Source organism: Artemia franciscana, chromosome 7, assembly GCF_032884065.1.
Source record: "Artemia franciscana chromosome 7, ASM3288406v1, whole genome shotgun sequence".
NCBI lineage: Eukaryota > Metazoa > Arthropoda > Branchiopoda > Anostraca > Artemiidae > Artemia > Artemia franciscana.
In genome coordinates, this window is record NC_088869.1 from 18211326 (window position 1) to 18232994 (window position 21669).

Below are 21669 nucleotides of genomic sequence, written 5' to 3' on the forward strand. Positions count from 1 at the left end.
ACTCTTGGGAAAGGTACCCTTTCGACATTTTGCATGCACATAGTGTGTTTTGATTTAGTTCGAATTTTCGCTCAATGTTCTGTCAAATTTTCACCTTCGTATGCTTAGCCTTAAAAGTACTAGTATCATAGTACTGTGGTAGTAGTAGGAGCAGTTGTAGCAGCAATAATTTTGTATTATTATTAGTACTAACAGTAATAGCAGTAGTAGCATGTAGATGTTGCATTTTGGCTAGTTGAACATCCCCCTCATGTTTCCCTGGAAGTTTCATCTTGATAAGGTAAGCTGTTTCAAAAATATTCCTGATACCCCTTTTTGAGTCTGTATGTGCATGGTATGTTTTGACTTAGTTCAACTTTATCGTCAACATTTCCTCGGATGTTCATTTCAATATTCTCAGCCTTGATAGTACTCGCTATAGCAGCACCCGTATTAGTGAGTAGCATTGGTAGTAGGAGTAGTTGCAGTATGAGCAGCAGTAGCATTAGAGGTAATTGTAGCAGTAGTACTCAAATATGGCCTTTTTGGTCAACTGATCATCTCCCTTATCTTTTTCTGAAAGTTCTAAAATAGTATACTCAGTCATTCCTGAGTTATGTCATTTTGTCAACCTGTCCGCACATACTGTGTCTTGTTTTAGTTCAACATTCTCAGAAACGCCATAGTGTATATAAATTAGTTCAATAAAAACCTTAAATCCCCTGAGGGCGTAACTTGCAACTCTTGTTCCTGGGCTCTGCGGGCTGTGCCAAACCCTGGATTCATTGTCATATCATCTGTGTATTATTTTGAACGAAATGGCTATATTAAAATTTTGATTGGATCCACTGGTGGAAAAGAGGGTGCGGGGTGCTAGTTGCCCTCCTATTACTTTTAACTCTTTAAAAACCAAATAAAGCTTTCAACTTCCAATCAAATGAGCCTCCTCCAAAGTTTATGTGATTAACTCCTGTTAATAACTTGTTAAAAACTTGGTTATTAACCAAGATTAGCGGAAAGAACTAATGAAAGTTCACTGACTGTTTAACATATAGGCCTAATGATATTCATTGCTAGAATTGTGCAATTTTGGATTTATTAATGTTATAAAAGAAATGAAAAGCTTTGAAAGCATAATTTGTTTTCAGCAAAGCGCAAACGACGCTCTGGCCTTTAGAATGCTTAGAGTTCGCTAGTGTATTCCTGTTTGTGGCAGTTACTGTTCGCATTAAGTTTGGCTTCATTGTTGTTTTTTTTTTGTAACTTCTGTTCGCTATGGGTTTCTTTTACTTATAGATTGTTACTTATGTTCGTTTTACGCTTGAATTATTATTTGGCTTAATTTTTGCTTCTCTTCAGTAATATAGCTCTTTATTTTTCTTTGGAAAACTTCTTTGTGAGAATTTGTTTTTAATTCGTTTCTATTCGTTTTTACTTGATATTGTTTGTTATTGGTTAGTAGAAGTAATATATTCAAAGTTGTTTTATTTTTATTTTGTTATTTAACTTTGTGGGTTCTCTGGATAAAAATTAAGGTTTCGGCTTGCTATTTATATTTTGGAGACAAAAATTGCAACAAATTTTTGTAATAGTTGTAGTAGAAAATCTTAATAATTGATTGAAAATCTGAATGGTTTTGGGTCTTTTGTAGGACTCGAGGAGCGCTGACTCCCTCATGTTACTACCTTGAATATAAACGAGTTTATTTGGTCCGGTTGATGCTCTCTTAGTTCAGTAAATTTTTTTAGGTCGCTTCATTGCCGGAAATTTTAGCCGGTCAGTCAAAAAAAAAAAAAAAAACTCTATACTCTATACTCTTTGCTGTTCTAGAGATATTGCAGATGTGTCCTTTTGACAACCTGGATGCATAGCGTCTTTTCATTTGGTCCAAGATGTCCCTAAGCATTTCCTAAAAATTTCAACTTAATATCTTTTGTTGTTTTGATATATTGCAGATGCTCCCTTTTAAACTAGGATGCTCAAATAATACCCCTGAAATAATATACCATCAAATAATACCATGAATTATGATCTTTTTTGTCTCTATGATCCAAGTGTCTTTTGATTTAGTTCAACATCCTCCTAAACATCCCTTAGAAGTAATTTCAAAACGAAAAAACCGCAAATAAGAGAGAAACGATGGTAATACAAGCCAGTGAAAAACGTAGATTACAATGCAAATATTTTGGTCTAGCTCTCCATCTGACCGCTCTCAGTGCAAAATATTAAAAAAAAATTACTAATAAAAATCCAAAGATAATATAAAAAACCAAACCTGCCTTCTTTTTCAGTTAATCATTCTCCTCAACATGCCCTGAAGTTTTCAAGTTAATACCATTATCTGTTCCTAAGAACTAGTGCATACGCCCTTTTGACAGCCTGGATGCAGATAACTTCTGTTGATTTATTTCAACACTCCCCTCGACATTCCCTTGTGGTTTCAATTCGTTTCCTTTGGTCATTCTGAGATATAGAAGATACATCCTTTTGGTATCTTGGACTTTGGGTTAGTCCAATATTCCTTGAAAGTTTCAAATTAATGTCCGTAACCGTTCCGGAGATGCTGCAGATATGTCATCTTGACAACTTGGACGCCCATTTAGTGTTTCGACTTACTTAAACATATCCTGAAAGCATTAGCTTAATGCCATTTCTTTTCTTACCTATGGGAGGTGCCTCCTGCACAAAAGACACATAGTGTCTTTTGGTTTAGTTCAATATTTCTGCCTATATTCCACTAAAGTTTGAATTGGATACCCTTAGGCATTCTCGAGATATCGTAGACACGTCCTGGATTTACGTTTTGTCCTTTGATTTCGTTCAATATGTCCGTCTGTATTCCCTGAAAGTTTCAACTTGATACCATAAGCTTTTCCTGAAATGTTGCTGATATGCACAGTTTTGACATCCTGGATATGCTGAATGTCTTTTGATTGAGTTTAAAATCCGCCTTAACATTTCCTGAAAGTTGCAACTATAGACGTTCAAATATTCTTCTTGAAATATTCGAGAAATAACCTTTTATGAACCATTGCACTGCAGAACTAATCGTTTCAGTGATTCATTCGTTCCTTTAATTACTAGTGTGATAAAATGTGCTTAATGTTTATTATCTTTTAAAAGGTAGCTTAAATTCGTGGGCATAGGCAGCATCTTGTTTTGAGGGGGGCAGCCGATTCTGTGATGGGGGGGTGAAGGTGGTTGTTCATAAATGCTTCCTGAGGTCCTTTGGACATAGTTCTTTAGAGACTGGTGTTACTATGTTACGCCAAAACTCAGCCTTTAGCATTTTCCATGTTCTATTTTCCGGCAATACTATAATATATTAAACCCACTATCCTACTTCCAATTTCCAGAAAACATAAACACCATAAAAGCGACTTGAGACAAATCACATTACTGTTAGATAACTGCTTCTTTCTCAAAGAATTCAATTCAAAAGTCTAAAGTTGAGCTGCATTAAATATCAAAATTGGTATAGGGGAGACCAGTCCACGGTCTGCCAACGCAAATAATCTCTATATAAAGACCTATGGGGACTTCTGGAGGATTATAAAAGCTGACAGATAGCAGTGTATCTTTTTAAAGTGACCGGCCTTGATTAATACTTTTACCACAAATATCCGATTGGATCACGTTCTATTGTGATTAAATCTGGAATTTTGCAATTTTTGTCTGAAGGCCTACGCCTAATTATGAATACTAGAAAAGCCGTAGTGTTCTTTTATTATTTGCCAGTCTTTTGGCACTTCGAGACGTGTCATCTTTACTGATTCGCAGTTAGCATTTTTTCATCCCGCGGGGTGGCAAACTTCCACGTTCCGCCAAAATACCCGGGTTAGGTTTGGCATGCCGTATCAAGGTGTCCGTAAGTGAGCTATGCTTGTAAAAGCTGTGTAAACAGCATTTTTTAAGGTCGAAGGCGAACTCAAAACCCAAGACTTGATTAATTCTGGCGTTGTTTAATCCTGTCAGACCAGTAGGTGAACTGAAATTTAATTTTTTCCTGTTAAATTTCATTTAAGATAAAATGCTTAAAAGTTAAATAGATGAGAAAAAAAGGTGGCTGGGATCCAGAAGAAAAGAACACAGCAGTTATTTCTGTCTAAGTTGACAAAAAGTCAGTCGGATTCTTTGGATGTGCCGTGGGTGTTACTAGAGGAATGCTGCAAGACTACATGAAAACAGCTGAAAAGCTAAGTATCCCTCTACAAAGTCTGGAATTGATTTTCTTTGCAGCCTTACAACACATGATAAATATTAACAGAGGAACAAGAAAAAGGACTAAAAACTTACTTAAAAACTATAGTACATATGCATGTCGACTGTACTCCTCTAGAAGCACGTAAATTTGCATTCACTTCCGCCAATATTAAGAGTAAAAATAACGACTAACTGTAAATGCAAAGGTAATGGAAACAGTGGAGGAATTGCAGGTAACGATTGGTACCGTGGTTTTATGAATCACCTTAAAACTCTATCAGTAACAACGCCAGAAGGTGCCAGCTTATGAAGGACGACTGCTTTCAACCGTCACTGTGTAGGAACTTTCTTTAATAACTTGGAGTGAGGTCTTGATAAACACATGTTCAGATAGATAGATAGATAATTTTTTATTTGCGACAATTACATAAATAAATATGACAAACCAATGCACATGCCTGGTGGCATACTCTAGCATTGACAATGTTACAATGTTAAATACAGTACGAGCACTGACAGCACTGACAATGTTACCTACATTAACACTGACAAAATAAAAATAAATCAAGCCAAAGTAAATTCAAGCCAACTGTATCAGCATAAATATATATATATATATATATATATATATATATATATATATATATATATATATATATATATATATATACTTATAATAATTCCCCGCAACATATTAAACACAAATCACCTAATTATTTGCTATTTATTTAAATATTTGAAAATCCGTCATAACTTACATATAAATCCGTCATACCTTTAATCCTCGCACTCAATAATCTTGACAAATTTCAAGTTTGCGATTATATTTTGCAAATTTTCAATAAATAGTAAGTTCATTATTCTGAAAAAATTATTTTCATCTCTGCGTCGTTATGTTTTTTTTTCTAATAATTTTAAAAACTCTCGCTTATTGTTACATTCTCGTACTGATACTGGAATTGAGTTCCAAATTTTTGACCCAGTATGACAGATGCTGAAACCCGCTCTTGACGTAGGACGAAATTCACATGAAAAATCTGAACGATAAGTGGTTGGATAATTATGAAATTGGGAGTTAGTTGAAAAAATACCAGAGAAATTTGAAGGTAAACTATTGTACAGCTGAAAGAGGTCTGCTGTATGTTGTCACAACAGACCTCTTTCAGCTGATGTAGTCACGTCAGCTAAAAGAGGTCAGTTGACTACGATTTGTGTTGGTGTTAATGCATTGGGAACACAGTCCCTCCTCTACTTATTTTCCCAGGAAAATAGTGTCCAGAAATTTTACTCAAGGAAGCTCTGCACAGGAACTATCATGACCCGCTCAGAAAATACTTATGGCTGGATGACTGCCTCTCATTCTTTGCTTTACTTGCAGCCTTTTATCAATTAAGTCAAACCCTTCAAACAGTCACCTGTATGTCCGAGAATAGACAACTGGGTTAGCGGGTACACCGTTGAATTGCTTGATTTAGCTAAAAATAATGGTGTTGTACTTTTAAATGTCTCCCCTCACTACTCACAAACTACAGCCTCTAGAAAGAATAGTCATGGGGTGCCTTAAGGCCTACTGCAACCAGGAAGCTGCAAGTTTTATGAATGCCCATAAATATAAATATTTATCAGTATATAACAACTCTGAGCTGCTGGGGAAAGGATATCCAAAGGCTTTCACTCCTGAGAATATAATCAGTGGAATTAGAGCAAGATTCTTTCAAGAATTATGATTTCCTCTCGTCATGTGTCTCAGACAGAATGCCTACTACATATAGTTTCTACTAGGCAAACTAGGCAAGTTTCTACGCTCATCGCGAGTCCTTTGCGACATTTAGACTCCTTCTTTAATATAGATCCCGAAACAGACAGAGTACAGGTTCTGTCTCTAAATAAGAAGCAAAGGTCAGCATATGATTCGTTAGAAGAGGTCATCCATGCAGACCCCTTTGCAAAAGGCTCACCACGCAAAATCAACAGGAAAAAAAATGTGAAAAAGTCAGAAGTGTTCACTGACGCCCCTTTGAAAGAACGCATTACTGCTGGGATAAAAGGTGTATCTGCCAAGAAAGCCCTAGTCATGGAAATGAAGATAGTCAGAGTAGTGAAAAGGCTAAATGGTAAAAAGCATGTTTCTCGTAACAATAGTTGCAGTTAGAGTGACGATTCTGACGTAGATAAATCTGTATACATCAACTCATCCGACTCGAATATGGACATAGAAGACGAGCCCCCTACCAGCAACTTCCAATTCGACACTGAGAAAGTCAAGGCTGGTGATTATATTTGGTTGACCTGAAGAGCAAGAAAGGAAATCCTGTTCACTATATTATCATTATCAAAAATTTAGCAACTGAAGAACTTACGGGTCCATTTTCTGAAGGAGACTGGAGTAAGAGACTTTGCACTAACTGACGAGACGGATAGTGTCTTAAAGACAGAACTTGAAATGAAACTGCAACCACTGACAGGTGGAACACCAAGATTAGCGGAACGGCTTACTTATGGCGTTGATCAGTCAATTTATAATTTGAAATTAATACCTTTGAGTTTGTTTTAAACCTTACTGAAATTCATTTTGTAGTTTTTTTTTATACCGGTCATATTCTTTCTTAATTGTATAGCCGAAAAACAATCGTAATATACCCGTGGTAACTTTTCTGTTTCTTTTGTAAGGTGGCCGAACGTAAGCCTTAGACGGCCGAACCAGCATCAGGGTGGCCCAGGTTCGGAACTCCTGACCACTTTGATAGAGAGGCATCCAGGTGGGAAAGTAGTGAAGTATTCTAACTGTCTTTTAAAGGATGGTATAGAATGAGTTACCTTTGCTTTGACATACTCAGCAACTTCTTATCGCTTGAATCGATTCACGGAGAGTTAAAAAAGTAAAAACCTGCCGATCGTGGCCCGTCTCTTATCTATTTACTGGACCAAAAATCAATGTTGAATATTGAAACGTGAATGTTGATATCCAAAATGATAGTTGGAAATTTCTGTTTATTTCCAACTTTTTCAACCATCTCGTTAGAAAAATCATCGTTAATATTTAGTGTAAATTTAAAGTTTAAGGGGGGCAGCTGCCCTCCCCTACCCCCTTCCTTACGTCCATGCTTAAATAAGTTGCACCTGGAAGTTTTCCAGTACTATAAAAAAGTTCCTTATTCTAATTAAACGGCCCCTGTGTTTCAGGAGTTCTTATTCAAGAATCGGGACAAAAGGTATAACTTTAGAGTAAAGAGTGAGATATTGAGGAGGAGCTGTCCCTTTATCTATGGAAAATTTCTGTTCGTTTTACGGCATTGATTGCGTGCAGGTTTCCCGGCATTGTTCCATGGAAACTCTTCGCAACTGTTCGTTTTACGTTTTAATGTTGATTCATACTTTCATTTTAAAAGTTTGTTTTTTTTAATTTAGTTTCTGATTGTTTTCCAAACAATGCCGGGAAACTTGCGTGCAGGTTTCCCGGCATTGTTCCATGGAAACTCGTCCCAACTAAAATTCCCCAATGGAAAGCTCTGCGGAAAATGCCCCCCCCCCTTGGTAGATTACCCCTGGGCAATTTTATCCTCGCTACAAATTCCTCTAGAAGTTTTTTCGCTCACGATTCTGCCGTAAGGATTCTCCTTAGTATACTCTCATTAAAAAAAAGCACTTGTTTCTTTATTTAATCTCTGATCCCTTTTCAATTCTTTCCGGTAATCCCACCTATGTGGAATATTTTCCGGCCCCCCTCCAATGGAAAGTTTCTCCACAGTGAATTATTCCCGGTGATAATTCCATATGGAGAATTTCTCACATGGAAAATCCCCTCCGCGAAATAATGTCCCAGAGAATTCGACCCCCTAAGAATTTATCCCAGACAGTTCACCCCGGAAACTCTCTACGTGAAAAATTGAGTCCCCAGAGAGAAAGTTTAGACAAATAAAATGATTTTCGTATAGGAATTCTGGAAAACTCCCCCTCCCCCTGTGAAATTTCCCCTTGATAGCTTATCCCTAGAAACTTACCTCCCAACGATAAATTCTCTGTGCAGAGATGCCCAATAACAAATACTATACGTAAACAATGGGCGAATTTTATAACATGCACCCCTTTCTCTGGGGGCTGTGGAGTCTTGTTATCCTCAAAGGCATAGTTATTGGACCTTTGAGTTTATGCTGAACAAAATTACTGCCTCATAATATTGATCTATCGACTTCAGTGAAAGAAGAAGTGGGGGGGGGGTAGTAGCCCTCCAATCCTTCTGGTCACTTAAAGAGTGCACTGGAACTTTTGGTACTTGTCTGTTAAACAGAACATCCTCAAGAAGTCAAGTTAGGTTAATCCTAATAAAATATACCAAACATGATGATAATAAAAAACTTTAGAAACAAAATTATGGAAACTATGACAAAGAATTATAGAAAGCAGGGCACCCAGAACGTTTTATATTAAATACCTATTTTAACCTAACCCCTAACCACCCTTAAATATAATGTATTTAATTAAAATATACTAGGATCCTAGTTTTTTTCACCCCAAAGAGGCAAATCAAAACCGATTCAAACCGGTTTTGTCAGATCTTAGACAGAGTATTTCTTGAGGTTCTGTGTTTAATTGTTCTGTTTTAACAGACAAGTACTGAACTTTTAAATTTATTTTATACCCTCTCCGATCTTCCAGCACGATCACCTCAAGAAAAACAAAAGAATATATAAATAAATACATAAACAAGCATCCATGATCTTTTTTCTGGCGAAAAACACGAAATTTTGCAGATGGGAGCTTGAAACCTCTATTTCTCTGGTACGCTGAACCTTAAGGTGAAATTTTCAGTAAGATTCCATAACTTTTGGGGGATATTCTAATATAAAGCAAACTCTTTTGGGTTTGTGACTTTTGATGGGTAACATTAAACTTGATCCTTTTTATATATTTGGAATCAGCATATAGATATGGTGACATATATTAATCAGCTTAAACTAATACACATAAAAAGGGCACTAGAGTTTTCAATTTTCAATCAAACGAGCCCGATCTGACGTGCGCTCAAAATCTTCTTCAATCTAAAGCTGCCTGGGGAAAATCAACCTTAAAACCGTACCACTCTTTGCTTAAGCAGCGCAATTGTACTGCCTATGAAAACAGGCGTGGTTAAGGTAAGGTATTTTCAATCCTACGGTTTTGTATGATTTTTAGTCTTCTATCGGACAGGAGCTATTTTGACCCTCATTATATGGGCACAATTGAACTTAGATTTGAAATATTTTATCTTATTATTAAAAAGATACGAATTTTTCTGCTTTGCTTTAGCCGTTATTGTTTTTAAGATGCATGTCTTGGTTGTTTGCGAAAGATTTTTTTTTTTTTATTTGTCTTTAAATAAAATTACGTGGATTGACTTTGAGTGGATCTAGTGAACTGACGAATTATTTGTTGCGATATTTCGAAGGCAGACATGATACGCATCGTCTTGCTTTTTGGCTAAAGCATATGAGCTTCTGTTCGCTAAGCACTCACTTCTGTGATAATCGTAATAGCGTCGGTTTCAAAATAAATCAATTCAGTTTGCTTTTAACCCCTGGAATTTTTTTTAAGTCGGTATATACGGCATTTTGTTTGATTTATTTTCAGGTCTATTTTAGGTTTCCGGTTGTACTGTTTAGGTCTAGGGAATGCGTTTAATCATCAGTGTGTTGTTTTTTTGTTTTTTTAATTATATTAATTTTAAAGGCTATGAAAATGAAGAAGAAGTTAGTTTGAAATCGCTAATGAGGTCAGGAGGAACGAGAGCAAGAGACAGACAACTGAAAGATTCCGAGGAAGAAAAACGCGCTGTAAGAAATATATATCTATTTTGTTTCTACTGTAGGGGTAGGCTCTAAGGGGAATAGAAATTGTGCTTTGGCCGGAAATTTGTCACGCCGACCGATAATGAATGTCTATGGGGTAGTAAATATTCGTTTGACCTTTAGGGGATAAAAGTTAGAGAATTTGTTTTTCTTCGAAACGAATTAGAGTTTCAATAGGAATAAATCCTTTATTAGACAGTGAAAAACAAATACAAAAGTTCTGTATATTTCGAAGACACAGTCGGTCTTCATCATGAGCAGAAATACTAAAGTATTGTAATTAACACAAATTATATTTATACTGAAATAAATGTAGTAACTTCCGGATCATGGAATTTTACTGGTCTATTGGCTCAAAAAGTTCATAACTTAGTTTATTCAAAGTCTTGAGTTCCTTAATCATGCTTAAATTTATGTTGAATTTTTAGTAGGGTTGGTAAAATCTTCTTCGTCTTCTAGTTGTAATCAAAATGTTGCTAAATTTATAATTCTTATTTCAGATGGCACAATTTTCTTCTTCATCTAATTGTATACGGAACGTTGCTGAATTTATAATTATAAATTCAGCATTATATTCTGTTCTATCATTTTTTTCTATCAGAATATGGTAAAATTCTAGTTAATTGACTTCTTGCTATCTCAGTAAGGGTTTAGGTTAGGAAAATGAAACTTACAGGGATGAATCTACAGACTAAAGTATGTCCCGGGAAGGTATTTTGAAGCAACTACCTCAACTCCTTCTCCCTCTAGAGGGCCCTGACCTTTGATGACCTTTAAAACATGTGTGTTATAATAGTGAAACCTTGCAAAATAGATCTTCTTTTCAATTGAAGTACAACAAAATTGTTTTCAGCTTCATAACTTTGCTCAATTCCATTTTATAAGGTTTTAAAGATATGCAGATACATTTCCTAAATTTTGAAAAAAAAAACATTGATATGGCTCAAAATTCTACTCAAATAACAGGAATTGCATTTTCAGAACTAAAGGCAGAGAAAAAGCAACTAGTAACTGAAAATTAAGGTAAAATGTTGTTTTGCCAAAGTTTCATTAGGTTTAATTTACCTATAGGTAAAATTTAAAAAAAAAAAAAAAAAAATTAAATTTAAAATTAAAAAAAAAATAATTTACAATAGGTCAAAATTTACCTGTCATGTAGGCAAATTTCAGGGCCATCTAGAGGGAGAAGGAGTGGAGGTGGGTGCTTTAAAATACCTTCCCGGGACATACTTTAGCCTGTAGACCCATCCCTGAAAGTTTCATTTTCCTAACCTAAACATTTTCCGAGATAGCAAGAAGTCAATTAACTAGAATTTTACCCAGAATATTTCTATCAGAAATATTCAGAACTTTTGTAATTGTTTTTCACTGTCTAAATAAAGGATGTATCTCTGTTGAAACTCTTGTTCATTTCGTCAAAGAAACGCAGTGTGTCAAAGAAACGTATTGTTCTTCTTCCTGCAAAATTGAGTTTAAATCAAAATTGTTCGATTTTAAGAACTTATATTTTATTTCAGAATGGCATCTATATAAGTCTTTAATATCAACACAATTTCTTGGGAGACTTTACAGGAATGTTCTTTCAATCGCAGATACCATCCTGAATTAACATAGTAACGTTGCTTGAATGTTTTTTCTTGATTTGATTTACTGTATTCTATTGGGACCAATTTAAATGCGTAAAGATTGGTGAATCCTGATTGTAATTGGTAAAAGATTGGTAAATCCTGATTGGTAAAAGACTGGTAATCGTTAGGTCTCAGGATTAAACACAAGCAGATTATAAAAGTCTGTCAATTACTGAGACTTATTGGGAAAGTTGATGACGGATTCTGGGGTCGTACCTACCGCCACTTTCAATTTTACTCGTACGAAGCTTGGAAAACCCGAACAGAGCAAAATTATTGTCCTTGTTTTCTTCCTTTCTTTGCTTTGAGTGAGAGAGAGAGAGAGAGAGAGAGAGAGCGAGCGAGAGCGAGAGCGAGAGAGAGAGAGAGAGAGAGAGAGAGAGAGAGAGAGAGAGAGAGAGAGAGAGAGAAAGAGAGAGAGAGAGAGCGGTTTATTAAAAAACTTTCGTAGCTCTTGGCTAATTTACAATTGCAAAAACATAAAAAACTAAAATTATGCACTGTTAAACATAGACTTAAAAAAGGCACAAATGAGTTATAAAATCGGTTTTTCCGTGCACGTATAGGAATCAGTCTGGACTTCTGTTTGGTTCTGCTGACAGGCTCGTCAGTAATCTGCTTAACCGTAATCTGCCCAGACTCACAGCCTGTGATGATTGAAATCAGTCAGAATTTTGATTAGCAGCGAGTTATTATGTAATATTCATTTTATCAGTATTCTGCTTCTTCATCTAATAATCATACTTGTAAATTGCCATAATCATATCTTGAATTATTAAATCTTCTTTCTGGTGATGACAAACGCCTTTCTTTTGCTTAACAGGTGCGAATTTTGTATCAACATCACCACAAAGCTTTAATATCCCCAGTCTTCTGTAAGGGTGATATGCACTGTTTATAAGCTTATACGTATAACAGGAGTCTTCAAATATAGTTCTCGTCATCTCAAAAAGGGCCTGAGTTATGTCGTTCCCACATTCATCAAGACTTCTATTACAACTTTTATCTCTTTAAAATTCCCGTCGATTTTAACCGTCACAAAGGGAGGCAGGTACAAAACCAGGAATTCACTCAATAAAATGTTATCTAGAGTTAAAAAAATATGACACGAATTCATGAAATATCACCGCACTCTGTAGGACTGCTACCAGCCATGGGACTTGCGATAAAATATATCTGCGAATTGCATTATCAGATATAATGCGTTTATCTGAATATCCACCGTTGTGTCCTTTTATGCTCCTAAATCGATTTATTCAAAAAGAACCCCCAAAACAGGTGATGACGACAAAACTTGTTTTTTATTCTGCTTAACACTTGCCATACAAAGAAAATGAAATAAACAAAGGAACTAACTTATTCAAACAGTTCAATATTAAATCTATCCAATTTAATACCCAATTACACTATATGGCATAATTATGCTCAGTGTCCTTGTACAAAACCCCGAATGAAACCTTGTTCATATCTCACATGTCGCAGGACAATCAGCTTTGTTTGGTAACAGATGTTGCCGCTTCATGAGGGAATCTGAAGGAATGATGAAATAGATGAAGTAAATTTTATTGAATAAAATGGTTCAAAAGGGATAATCAAACTTTTGGTAGAGATTCTGACGGCGGTCGAGCAGTTTCAAGTTTGAAGTCCCCAAGCAATCTCAGATAAAGAACTTTAGTCTCCCTAGATACAACCACTAAGGCCTTAAGCTGAATTGTTTCCTGCGAATATGACTCCTCTGATGTCTGACCAAAGTGCCATACCAGGCAACAGTACTCTAGCTAGGCCAGATAAAATTTTGTAGACATGGAGGAAGTGTGGGAAAGGGACCCCGTCCTTCGGAAGTAATTCTGATGACTGAAGTCCCAAATTATCTATTTCTCCATGGTCCTAACGCATTTTTTCCATCGACGGTCTTAGGTTATGTTAGCCTATACTAGTTGTATTTTATCAGCCCCTTGAGATGCCAAAAGAGTTGGGTAAATGTCGCTACTTTTTCTCAGTCACTTCTTCAGACAATCTGATTCGTTTCCTGTAGTTTTTATTTTGCTCTGTTACTATAAATGCTAGAAAAAAAAAATACGTTGAAATACGATGGCATGTCTTGTTATTGTTTATAGCAATCACTTGTCTCTTTTAACTATATGTTGTTCGTTCTGTGTTTTTTCATTCGTTCTGTATGTCTTGGTATTGTTTTTAACAATTACTTTTCTCTTTTAACTGTCTATGTCACTCAATGTAAGACAAATCGATGGGTCGGAAATAGGTAGGCTTTTTTTTTCTGAACATTACATTTTTTTTCCTCATGTCTAGCAAATTCATAGTTTTATTTTCTATGACAGTATGAACGTAAATAAAGAATAAAAAAAAAAAAAAAAAAAAAAAACATGCCTGAAACACATAAGCATGTCTTCATTGGTTTTGACAGACCCTTAGCTCTTAAAACCGCCCAACTTTCGTTTCGTATATTTATTTTACGCTATGATATTATTAATGTTCGAAAAAAAAATATGAATTAAAAATAGGCTGGCTGATTATGTTGTTTTTTTTTTTTTTGTTATTCTTAATGCGATTTTTTTTTTTTTTTTTTTTTTTTAGTCGACCAACGATTTTTTTTCAGTTTTTGTCTCGTCCTATGTGGTTATGAATCCTATTAGACAAGATGAATTAAAAATTAGGCAAGCTTTTACTTGTTATTGCCCAACTTTTTATTTTGTTACTGAGTGCTATTTTGTATAATATTTGTATGAATTAAGGGGAGAAGATCTAATATGGTCTTGCTCATTTTTTCTCTTTTGTATGGGCTCTTTTTTCTTTTTCATATCGGAGTCCTTTCTCAATAAATATATATATATTGTTTCCTAGCTAGCAGTTGCCGAGGATGATGAATCTGATAGTTCGAGCATGCAAACGGAACCCACAGAGCGACCATCGACGCCAACTGCTTCTTCACGTGCTGAGCGATCAAGGCAGCAGGAGCCTGCATTTATGGAAGCCAATGGCAATTCTGCTTCCTTTCAAGAGTAGTGAGTCTTTTTACTAAGTGATGAGCAATAATTAATAGAGGGCTCAATAATAAAGTGGATGAAGTCTGATTTTCGGTATTTTCAAAATATGGATTTCCCATCGTCTGCAAATAAACATTTATCATCAAGCTCTGAACTAAGTTCGAATTCTTACAATTCCCAAGGTATCGCGGTATGGCGTTGCTGAAAGGTCCTTGCGCAGGGCCATTTCTGAGATTGGGGCTACCCAGTTTGGACCTCTCCCCCCTCATCAATATTTCTCCGAATCGTAAATGCGTCATAAAAATGCAGGTAAACCGATCATTTTTCCTTAAAAAAAAATCCTTTTTCGTCCCTCACCGTGCGAAATCACTTTTGCTACCCTCCCCCTCCCCCCTAAAGGAAAATCCCTGGATACAGCCCTGACTTAGAAAATTCTTGATTTGCTTTTATGGTTACATGGAACCGAATGCACTTCATTTTTTCTTTTTATTGCCTTTAACATTTTTTCTTCTATAAAACACAATTTTAATATATTTTTACTATGCAAATGATCAGCGATTTTTTTTTCCATACATCTTACGCCAGAAAATTTTAGTCTACCTAAATTTAACATAAAACTATAATGACAATAATAATGATTTATTTATAAGCTACTATATAATAGGAGCAACACAAAGAAAAAAAAGATAGAAAATAACAAATAAACAAGCATTCACTCGACAAACTTACAAAGGCATCAAGCTCAACTTGAACTTTCTCTCTTGCTGATCAATTGTTTACGTTGCGCAGGCGCCCGTCTCCTGGTTCTCTGCCCTTTGCTGGGAGTGCAATGCATGGTTAGGGGCGAACCATCAGACTTTTTGCTGGGTTGACTCTGGCTGAGCCTACTGAGTCAAACCGCTGACTCCCGTTCCAAACCAAATAATCAGTAACACCAGGACTTGAACCCCTTTGGCTAGGACGGCCGAAAGAATCAAACATCATAACAATTGAACAAGAGACCTAATAATGTCAATGCAAACAATCGCTTAGGACCTAACCGTAAAAAAACTTGTTTTGAGGTTGTATTTGACTTTTTTAAGACTTCAAAATATCACCGGCATCAAAGTTGCGAACAATTTTCGGTCTCTATAGCGCCGAGGCAAAACAATACATAGTAGTAAGAGTTAAAATGCAAAACTCGTATATTTCGCTAAACTCGTGGGAAAAAACCAAATGTTTGCAATAGAAAAGACCAAATGGTTGAACAAACTCTGAAAAAAAAAAGCGGAAAAAACCAAATGGTCGACCAAACTCTAAAGCCTTACCAGAATGTCGACAAACGATTCAGAATGATTTCGCCATAGCCATCTGTAAATCTATCCTCAACATCAGCAAGTGCAGTGTAAAATAGTAGACATATCTTGTGACTAGAATTAAAACGAATAAAACCGAAAGAAATTCGATTCTAAAAAAAACGGTGTAAAGAATTTCACAAGACAGTGGAAATCTACGTAGGATCAGTGGGCATTTCATACGCTTAATCAACGGAATCGGTTTCATTGACATCGTTTATTCATTCATAGAAGGTTTGAATGGTCTCTTGGGCGTAGCCTCTGAAATTTCCCCATTGTATGGCAGCGTTGTAATAAGCACTAACCAAAACGGGTTTTGGTTAGTGCGGTTAACGTTTATTCAGTAAGACTGGTAAATGAAAGATAACATATCATTAGTTTCAGGGCAGGTCACTGAAATCTTTATAATCAAAGGAGGAGCTACTGGCCTAGCTTCTGGACTTGCCACTTAACTAAGTGTCTAAATGCAGAGTCGAGTGTAGTGTTGACTACAGCCCGTCAAGTGCCGTAGAAACACATTGATTTTGCTAGATTTTTCATACGCTATTTTGTTAGTGTCGTTAACAGGCGACCTTAATTTGCGTTTTTCTTGTGATTGTGAAAGTAGCATAATTTAGCGTTCATTAATGAGTGTTACAATAGCTATTTAAATAAACGATCACGAAAGGGAGCGATAAGTCCTTACTTTCTGCATGAATTGTGGTTTTTTGCTCTACATGAGTGGATGTGATCCGCTTTGTTGCTGGTAATTATTCGAGGGAGCATTGAATTTTGACAACTCAAACATTGATGAACTCGAAGCTAGTCTGTGGGCTTTACTTAAAGTTCGCAACATTTTTGGCACGCATTCAAATAATCTACGTCACGTCATGAATGTGAACAAGATGAGTAGGTCCAATCAATAAATTTATTATGTAGTAATTTTTGTGTAACAATATTCATCAATAGCCAAGGCCGTATCCGAGGGAGAGGCTAGGGGTTTGAACCCCGTCTTAAATGTTTCTCCGACTTGTAAAAGCGTAACAAAAATGAACATAAAAAGTTTTATGTGTTTTTTGAAGTTTTGTTTTACCCCCCTTCTCCTTCCCGAAAAACATCGTGGATACGGCCCTGTCAATAGCATTTATATTAGGTATCCCCATAATCTTGTTTCAAAGTGTTTTTCTGGCATTCTTTTGCTTTGACTATGTTTCCAGATTTGATCACAGATATACAACTGGCTTGTGCTATACTCCTAAAAAAAGAAACAACTCATTGCAGCACAAACGTCTGATTCGTCCTTATCTTCGCTCTCGACTTTGTGTATATATTCTATTTCCCAACTTACAATCAAAGATAGTAACAGGCAAACTCCTCAATTTCAGATATTTAGCATGGCTTCAATATTAAAAATGGTGCTGTTGCATTTGAAAACCTCGTAGCAATATCATAGGTATATTAAATTTCTGTATACGACCACTACTCGCTTTTTTTTTAGTGGGCGGTTGTTACTGCTAAACATCAGCCATAGTTAACCTTTAGATAATTCTGGACCATAGTTTTTATTAAAGGGTTCGAATACCAGGGAAGACCACTTACAAAGAACCATTTTATAAACTTGGGAGGTCTTCTCCAACCTCCCCCTTCCTGTTTTTGTACTCTGGATGTATAAGAAGTCAAAATAACATCATCAATTGTAAAAGTGTGCTCTAAAGGTTGAGAGGCTGTAGTTTTTGTGTATTGAAAATTGTATGTTGTATGCACTACACAATATTTATATAAGATATGCAAGAAATCTGTATTTCATAAATGACACATCTACAAAATACACACTATACTCGGATTTTGTATTTTATAAAGAATCTGTGTTCTCAGCTTGTTTTTGCAACTCAGAAGAAAAAAAATTAGTTATTTTTCGATGTGCAACCATTACTATGTACCATTTTTCCCTATTTAATTTAAATAAAAATAAATAAATTAAGGATTGGTCTAACTACTTAAAAAATCATATATACTATGATGGTACTATTATCTTTTAGCTATCATCAAGTCAGTGGGCAAGTTCCACCACCTCTACCACCGCCACTTGCACTTTTGAACACTGAAGGTTTGGCCGGCGATGAAGCAGATGCAATGTCAGCTATGGTGATGTCTTGGTATATGGCAGGATATCACACCGGTAAGTCTAAATGCACAAGCCTAAATGAGATGACATTATTTTTTCAGGGGATATCGAATTCTTTTAAAAAATATGGTGTATACGGTGGTTAAACATGTAACCACGGAAACAGAGACCAGCTGGCCAGAGAAAGATTCTCTGGTAGACATTCAAGAATGACAATGATCCTTCGGGGGACAGAAACGTCGTTGATGGCTGGAAATTGCAGAGATGGCTGCTACGTCAGTCATCCTGCCGTCACACCTCCGAAAGTAGGATCGACCCTTTTCTAGATCCTGTAAGTAAACATGTAAACAGGGCTGCCGTTACACTTTCGAAAGTAGTATGGATCCCGTCGTCTGGATCCCATCGAAATTAAACATGTAAACAGGGCTGCTGTCACACTTTCAAAAGTAGGATGGATTCTCGCCTGGATCCCGTCGAAAGTAAACATGTAAACAGGGCTGCCGCCACACTTTCAAAAGTAGGATGGATTCTCGTCTGGATCCCGTCGGAAGCAGACATGTAAACAGAGCTGCCGTCACCTACTTCCAGAAGTAGGATGAAAAAAGTTACCATTTTGCTCCTTGTCTTGAAAATGTAGCTTCCTCTTTCTCCAAACCTTAAGTCTGATTTACGTATGTTGATTTTCCAAATTAATAAAGATTGGGTTTGACTTTGAACCTGGCTTTAATTGACTTTTATAAAAGTCTTAAAACAAATGTGTTCAACGATAAAACTAAAAGTCAGAAATAAAAAAGCGACTAAAAAACAGAATTTTTGGCCTGTAAAATTCAGAGTAAAAAACTACGCTTCTGATGCCTCGCCTTTTATAGGTATTTGACTTTGAAAAGACGTTTCGCAGTCCCTTGATTAGCATTGAAGAAAAAGAAATTTTTTTCTTGATTAGATTCTGAAAAAGAAATTTTTCAGAGATAAATAAAGAGCCATATTACCCTAAAACGTTCAAATATAAAGCCATGCAAGAATCTAAACTTAAAATGAAGAGAAATTACTATTACTAGATAAGTGAAACCCAACACGAACAGAAATTAAAATTAATAATTATGGAAACATAATGGATACGTTATGATGTTACGTTATGTCATGTTATGATACGTTACGTAACGTACGTTACGTTATAAATCAGATACTGCTATAGATGAATAGGTTGTTTCTACAACGAAAAGAAATCAAAATGAAGAATCAATTCATGCTTAAAACGAACAGACATTACCATAAATAAGAGAAGGGCTATCACCCCCTAAATCTACCAAAGGCCAAGGTGTGATGTATGCTTTACCGAAAACTGTTTGTATTTCAAACCAGTGTGTTTTTATTTTTTTATAGCATCAACAATAAAACAAGGAAAAAATAGTGTCACAATGCTAATCAAGGTTTACAAATAAGAGCTACCGTCACTAAGAGGATGGCTACCCTCCTCCATCCCTTGGGTCCTCAAAAAAGCTTTGTTGTCATTTGCGCTTTACGGAAAACCGTAGGTATTTTGAACAATGTAGTTTTGTTTTTCAAAACATCAATAATAAAAAAAAGAATATCACGATATTAATCAAGATTACAAGAAGAAATAAACAATTCTTAGAATAATTACGATCGTGACTTTGAATTTGATTCTGATGTTTTAAAATGGTGCATTAAGGAACAATGATAGAAAGTAGGCCCGGAGACTCCCCTTTTTTTACGTGTGCCTAACTGGTGATATCCCTGATGATATTTGTGGGCATAACAGAGGAAGAGTCAAACTCAAACCAAGAAGAACGAGCCCATTTTCTTACAATTCTTTCCCTTGATTTTATTTCATCGTATCTTATAGAAAACTAACGCCTAAATTAAAGATTTAAAATGAATATTGGTAATTTTTTTGTTTGTTGAAGTAATATACTAAATTTAAGAGTCAATAAATGATTCATCTCTTGATTTTCTATACGTTTGAAAGCAATGTTTTTAATGGAAGGGTATATGGATAAAAATTTACCGTGCATTCAGACTAATGAAACTAGATTGATTGTTTAATGTATAATGGTAGTGATTCCTTGAATTTTCAGCAGTTTTAGATTTTATAATTTTTCAGTAGTTTTAGATTTAGGTTTTAGCAATTTAGATGATTAAAAAGAAACCCTTTTCAATTGACTTTGTTCTCAGTAAAGCTTAAAGGATGCTTTGGCCTTGCTCGGAGAAAACAGTCAGGCCTTTTTTGCGACATTTCGTCTTCTGGAACAACTAAAATTGGTTCTTTTGTACTCAGGTCGGGACCCTTTTGTATCTAAGGTTGGGGCAATAAGCTGCTAATTTCAGTGCCCAAAAATTTTAAAGGTATCAGAAAAACGGAGATTCAGATTGCTAATTTTAGTTCTCAGGAAAATCGGTGGAGTATATGACATAAAGGACTGATAAATTGTATAATAGTGTCTCCATATATACAGGGTACCAGTGGATCATTACTTGTTATTAAATAAAAATACATTTCTTTTTACTGAAAGTAAGACACACACACTTAGGGGAGATTACCTCCACAGTGGAGAAAGAAGAAAAAAACTATCCAGTTTTATTCCTAACTAAATAGCCCTTAAGAAGCCTTTTAAAAGTCCGAAACAAGTGACATCTCTGTGCTCAACAGTGTAGGAAATTCTAAACCAAATATTTTGAATAAGCATCAAAATTCGATTCTTTTGATGTGTCTATTGATATCAAGACTCTGTTTCTTAGAGTTTCAGTTACTATTGAACCGCATCGCTCCTTACTTACAGATCGTTACGAAAAAACTGTTTGACAACTGTTGAACTAGGTAGAACCAAAGTCAATAGCGTATATAAATAAAAATAGGAGAAAATCATTGTTCATTAATTATATCCACACACACTCAACTCACCCTTCTGGACCTAATAAGTAGAGTTCTAAGAATTAGACATCCTTTTTTGCTACAAAATATGAGTATTTCACATTATATATAGGGAGATATTGTCATTTCATCTCTTTCATCTATTGGTTCTTTAAGGTTACACTAATTAATAAGCTGGTTTAGATTCAAATGAGCACCAAAAGCCTGACTTTACTGAGAATCTCCATTCTTCTCCCTTCTAAGGTTTAGATTAATGTTGTCAAGGGAAAACAATTTAAAATTTGGTCTTTCATCGGGAAAAGTTCTGTATTTTTGCTGCTTGTTTTCATTAAACAGTTCGTGGCAACGAACTGTAAGTAATGAGCGAAGCGGCTCAATAGTAACCGAAACTCTAAAAACGGAAATTTTGATACCTATAGTTATATCAAAAGAATCGGCTTATTATGCTGATTCAAAATATATAGGGTTCGTTAAGTTTAATCTTACTCATCAAAGGCTACGAGCCAGAGAAAATTTGCCTTATTTTCAAAAAAAAGGGGAAAACATCCCTTAAAAGTCGAAGAATTTTTAATGAAAATCACATCATCAGATTCAGTATGTCAGAGAATATTATTGTAGTGCTTTCAACCTCCTGTGTGCAAAAATGTGAAATTTCGATTTTTACCACAAGAAAGATCACGGATGCGCAGTTTTTTTTC

At 35.6% G+C, this 21669-nt stretch overlaps 1 protein-coding gene across 1 annotated transcript in view; it reads left to right on the forward strand.

Moving 5' to 3' along the window:
- LOC136028930 (survival motor neuron protein 1-like) overlaps window positions 1-21669 on the forward strand; it is a 46114-nt gene that overhangs the window by 19867 nt on the left and 4578 nt on the right. Inside the window, exons 3-5 of the mRNA XM_065706908.1 lie at window positions 9889-9992; window positions 14498-14658; window positions 17993-18132. Of these exons, the coding sequence (XP_065562980.1) occupies window positions 9889-9992; window positions 14498-14658; window positions 17993-18132 (405 nt within the window). The remainder of the gene's footprint in view (window positions 1-9888; window positions 9993-14497; window positions 14659-17992; window positions 18133-21669) is intronic.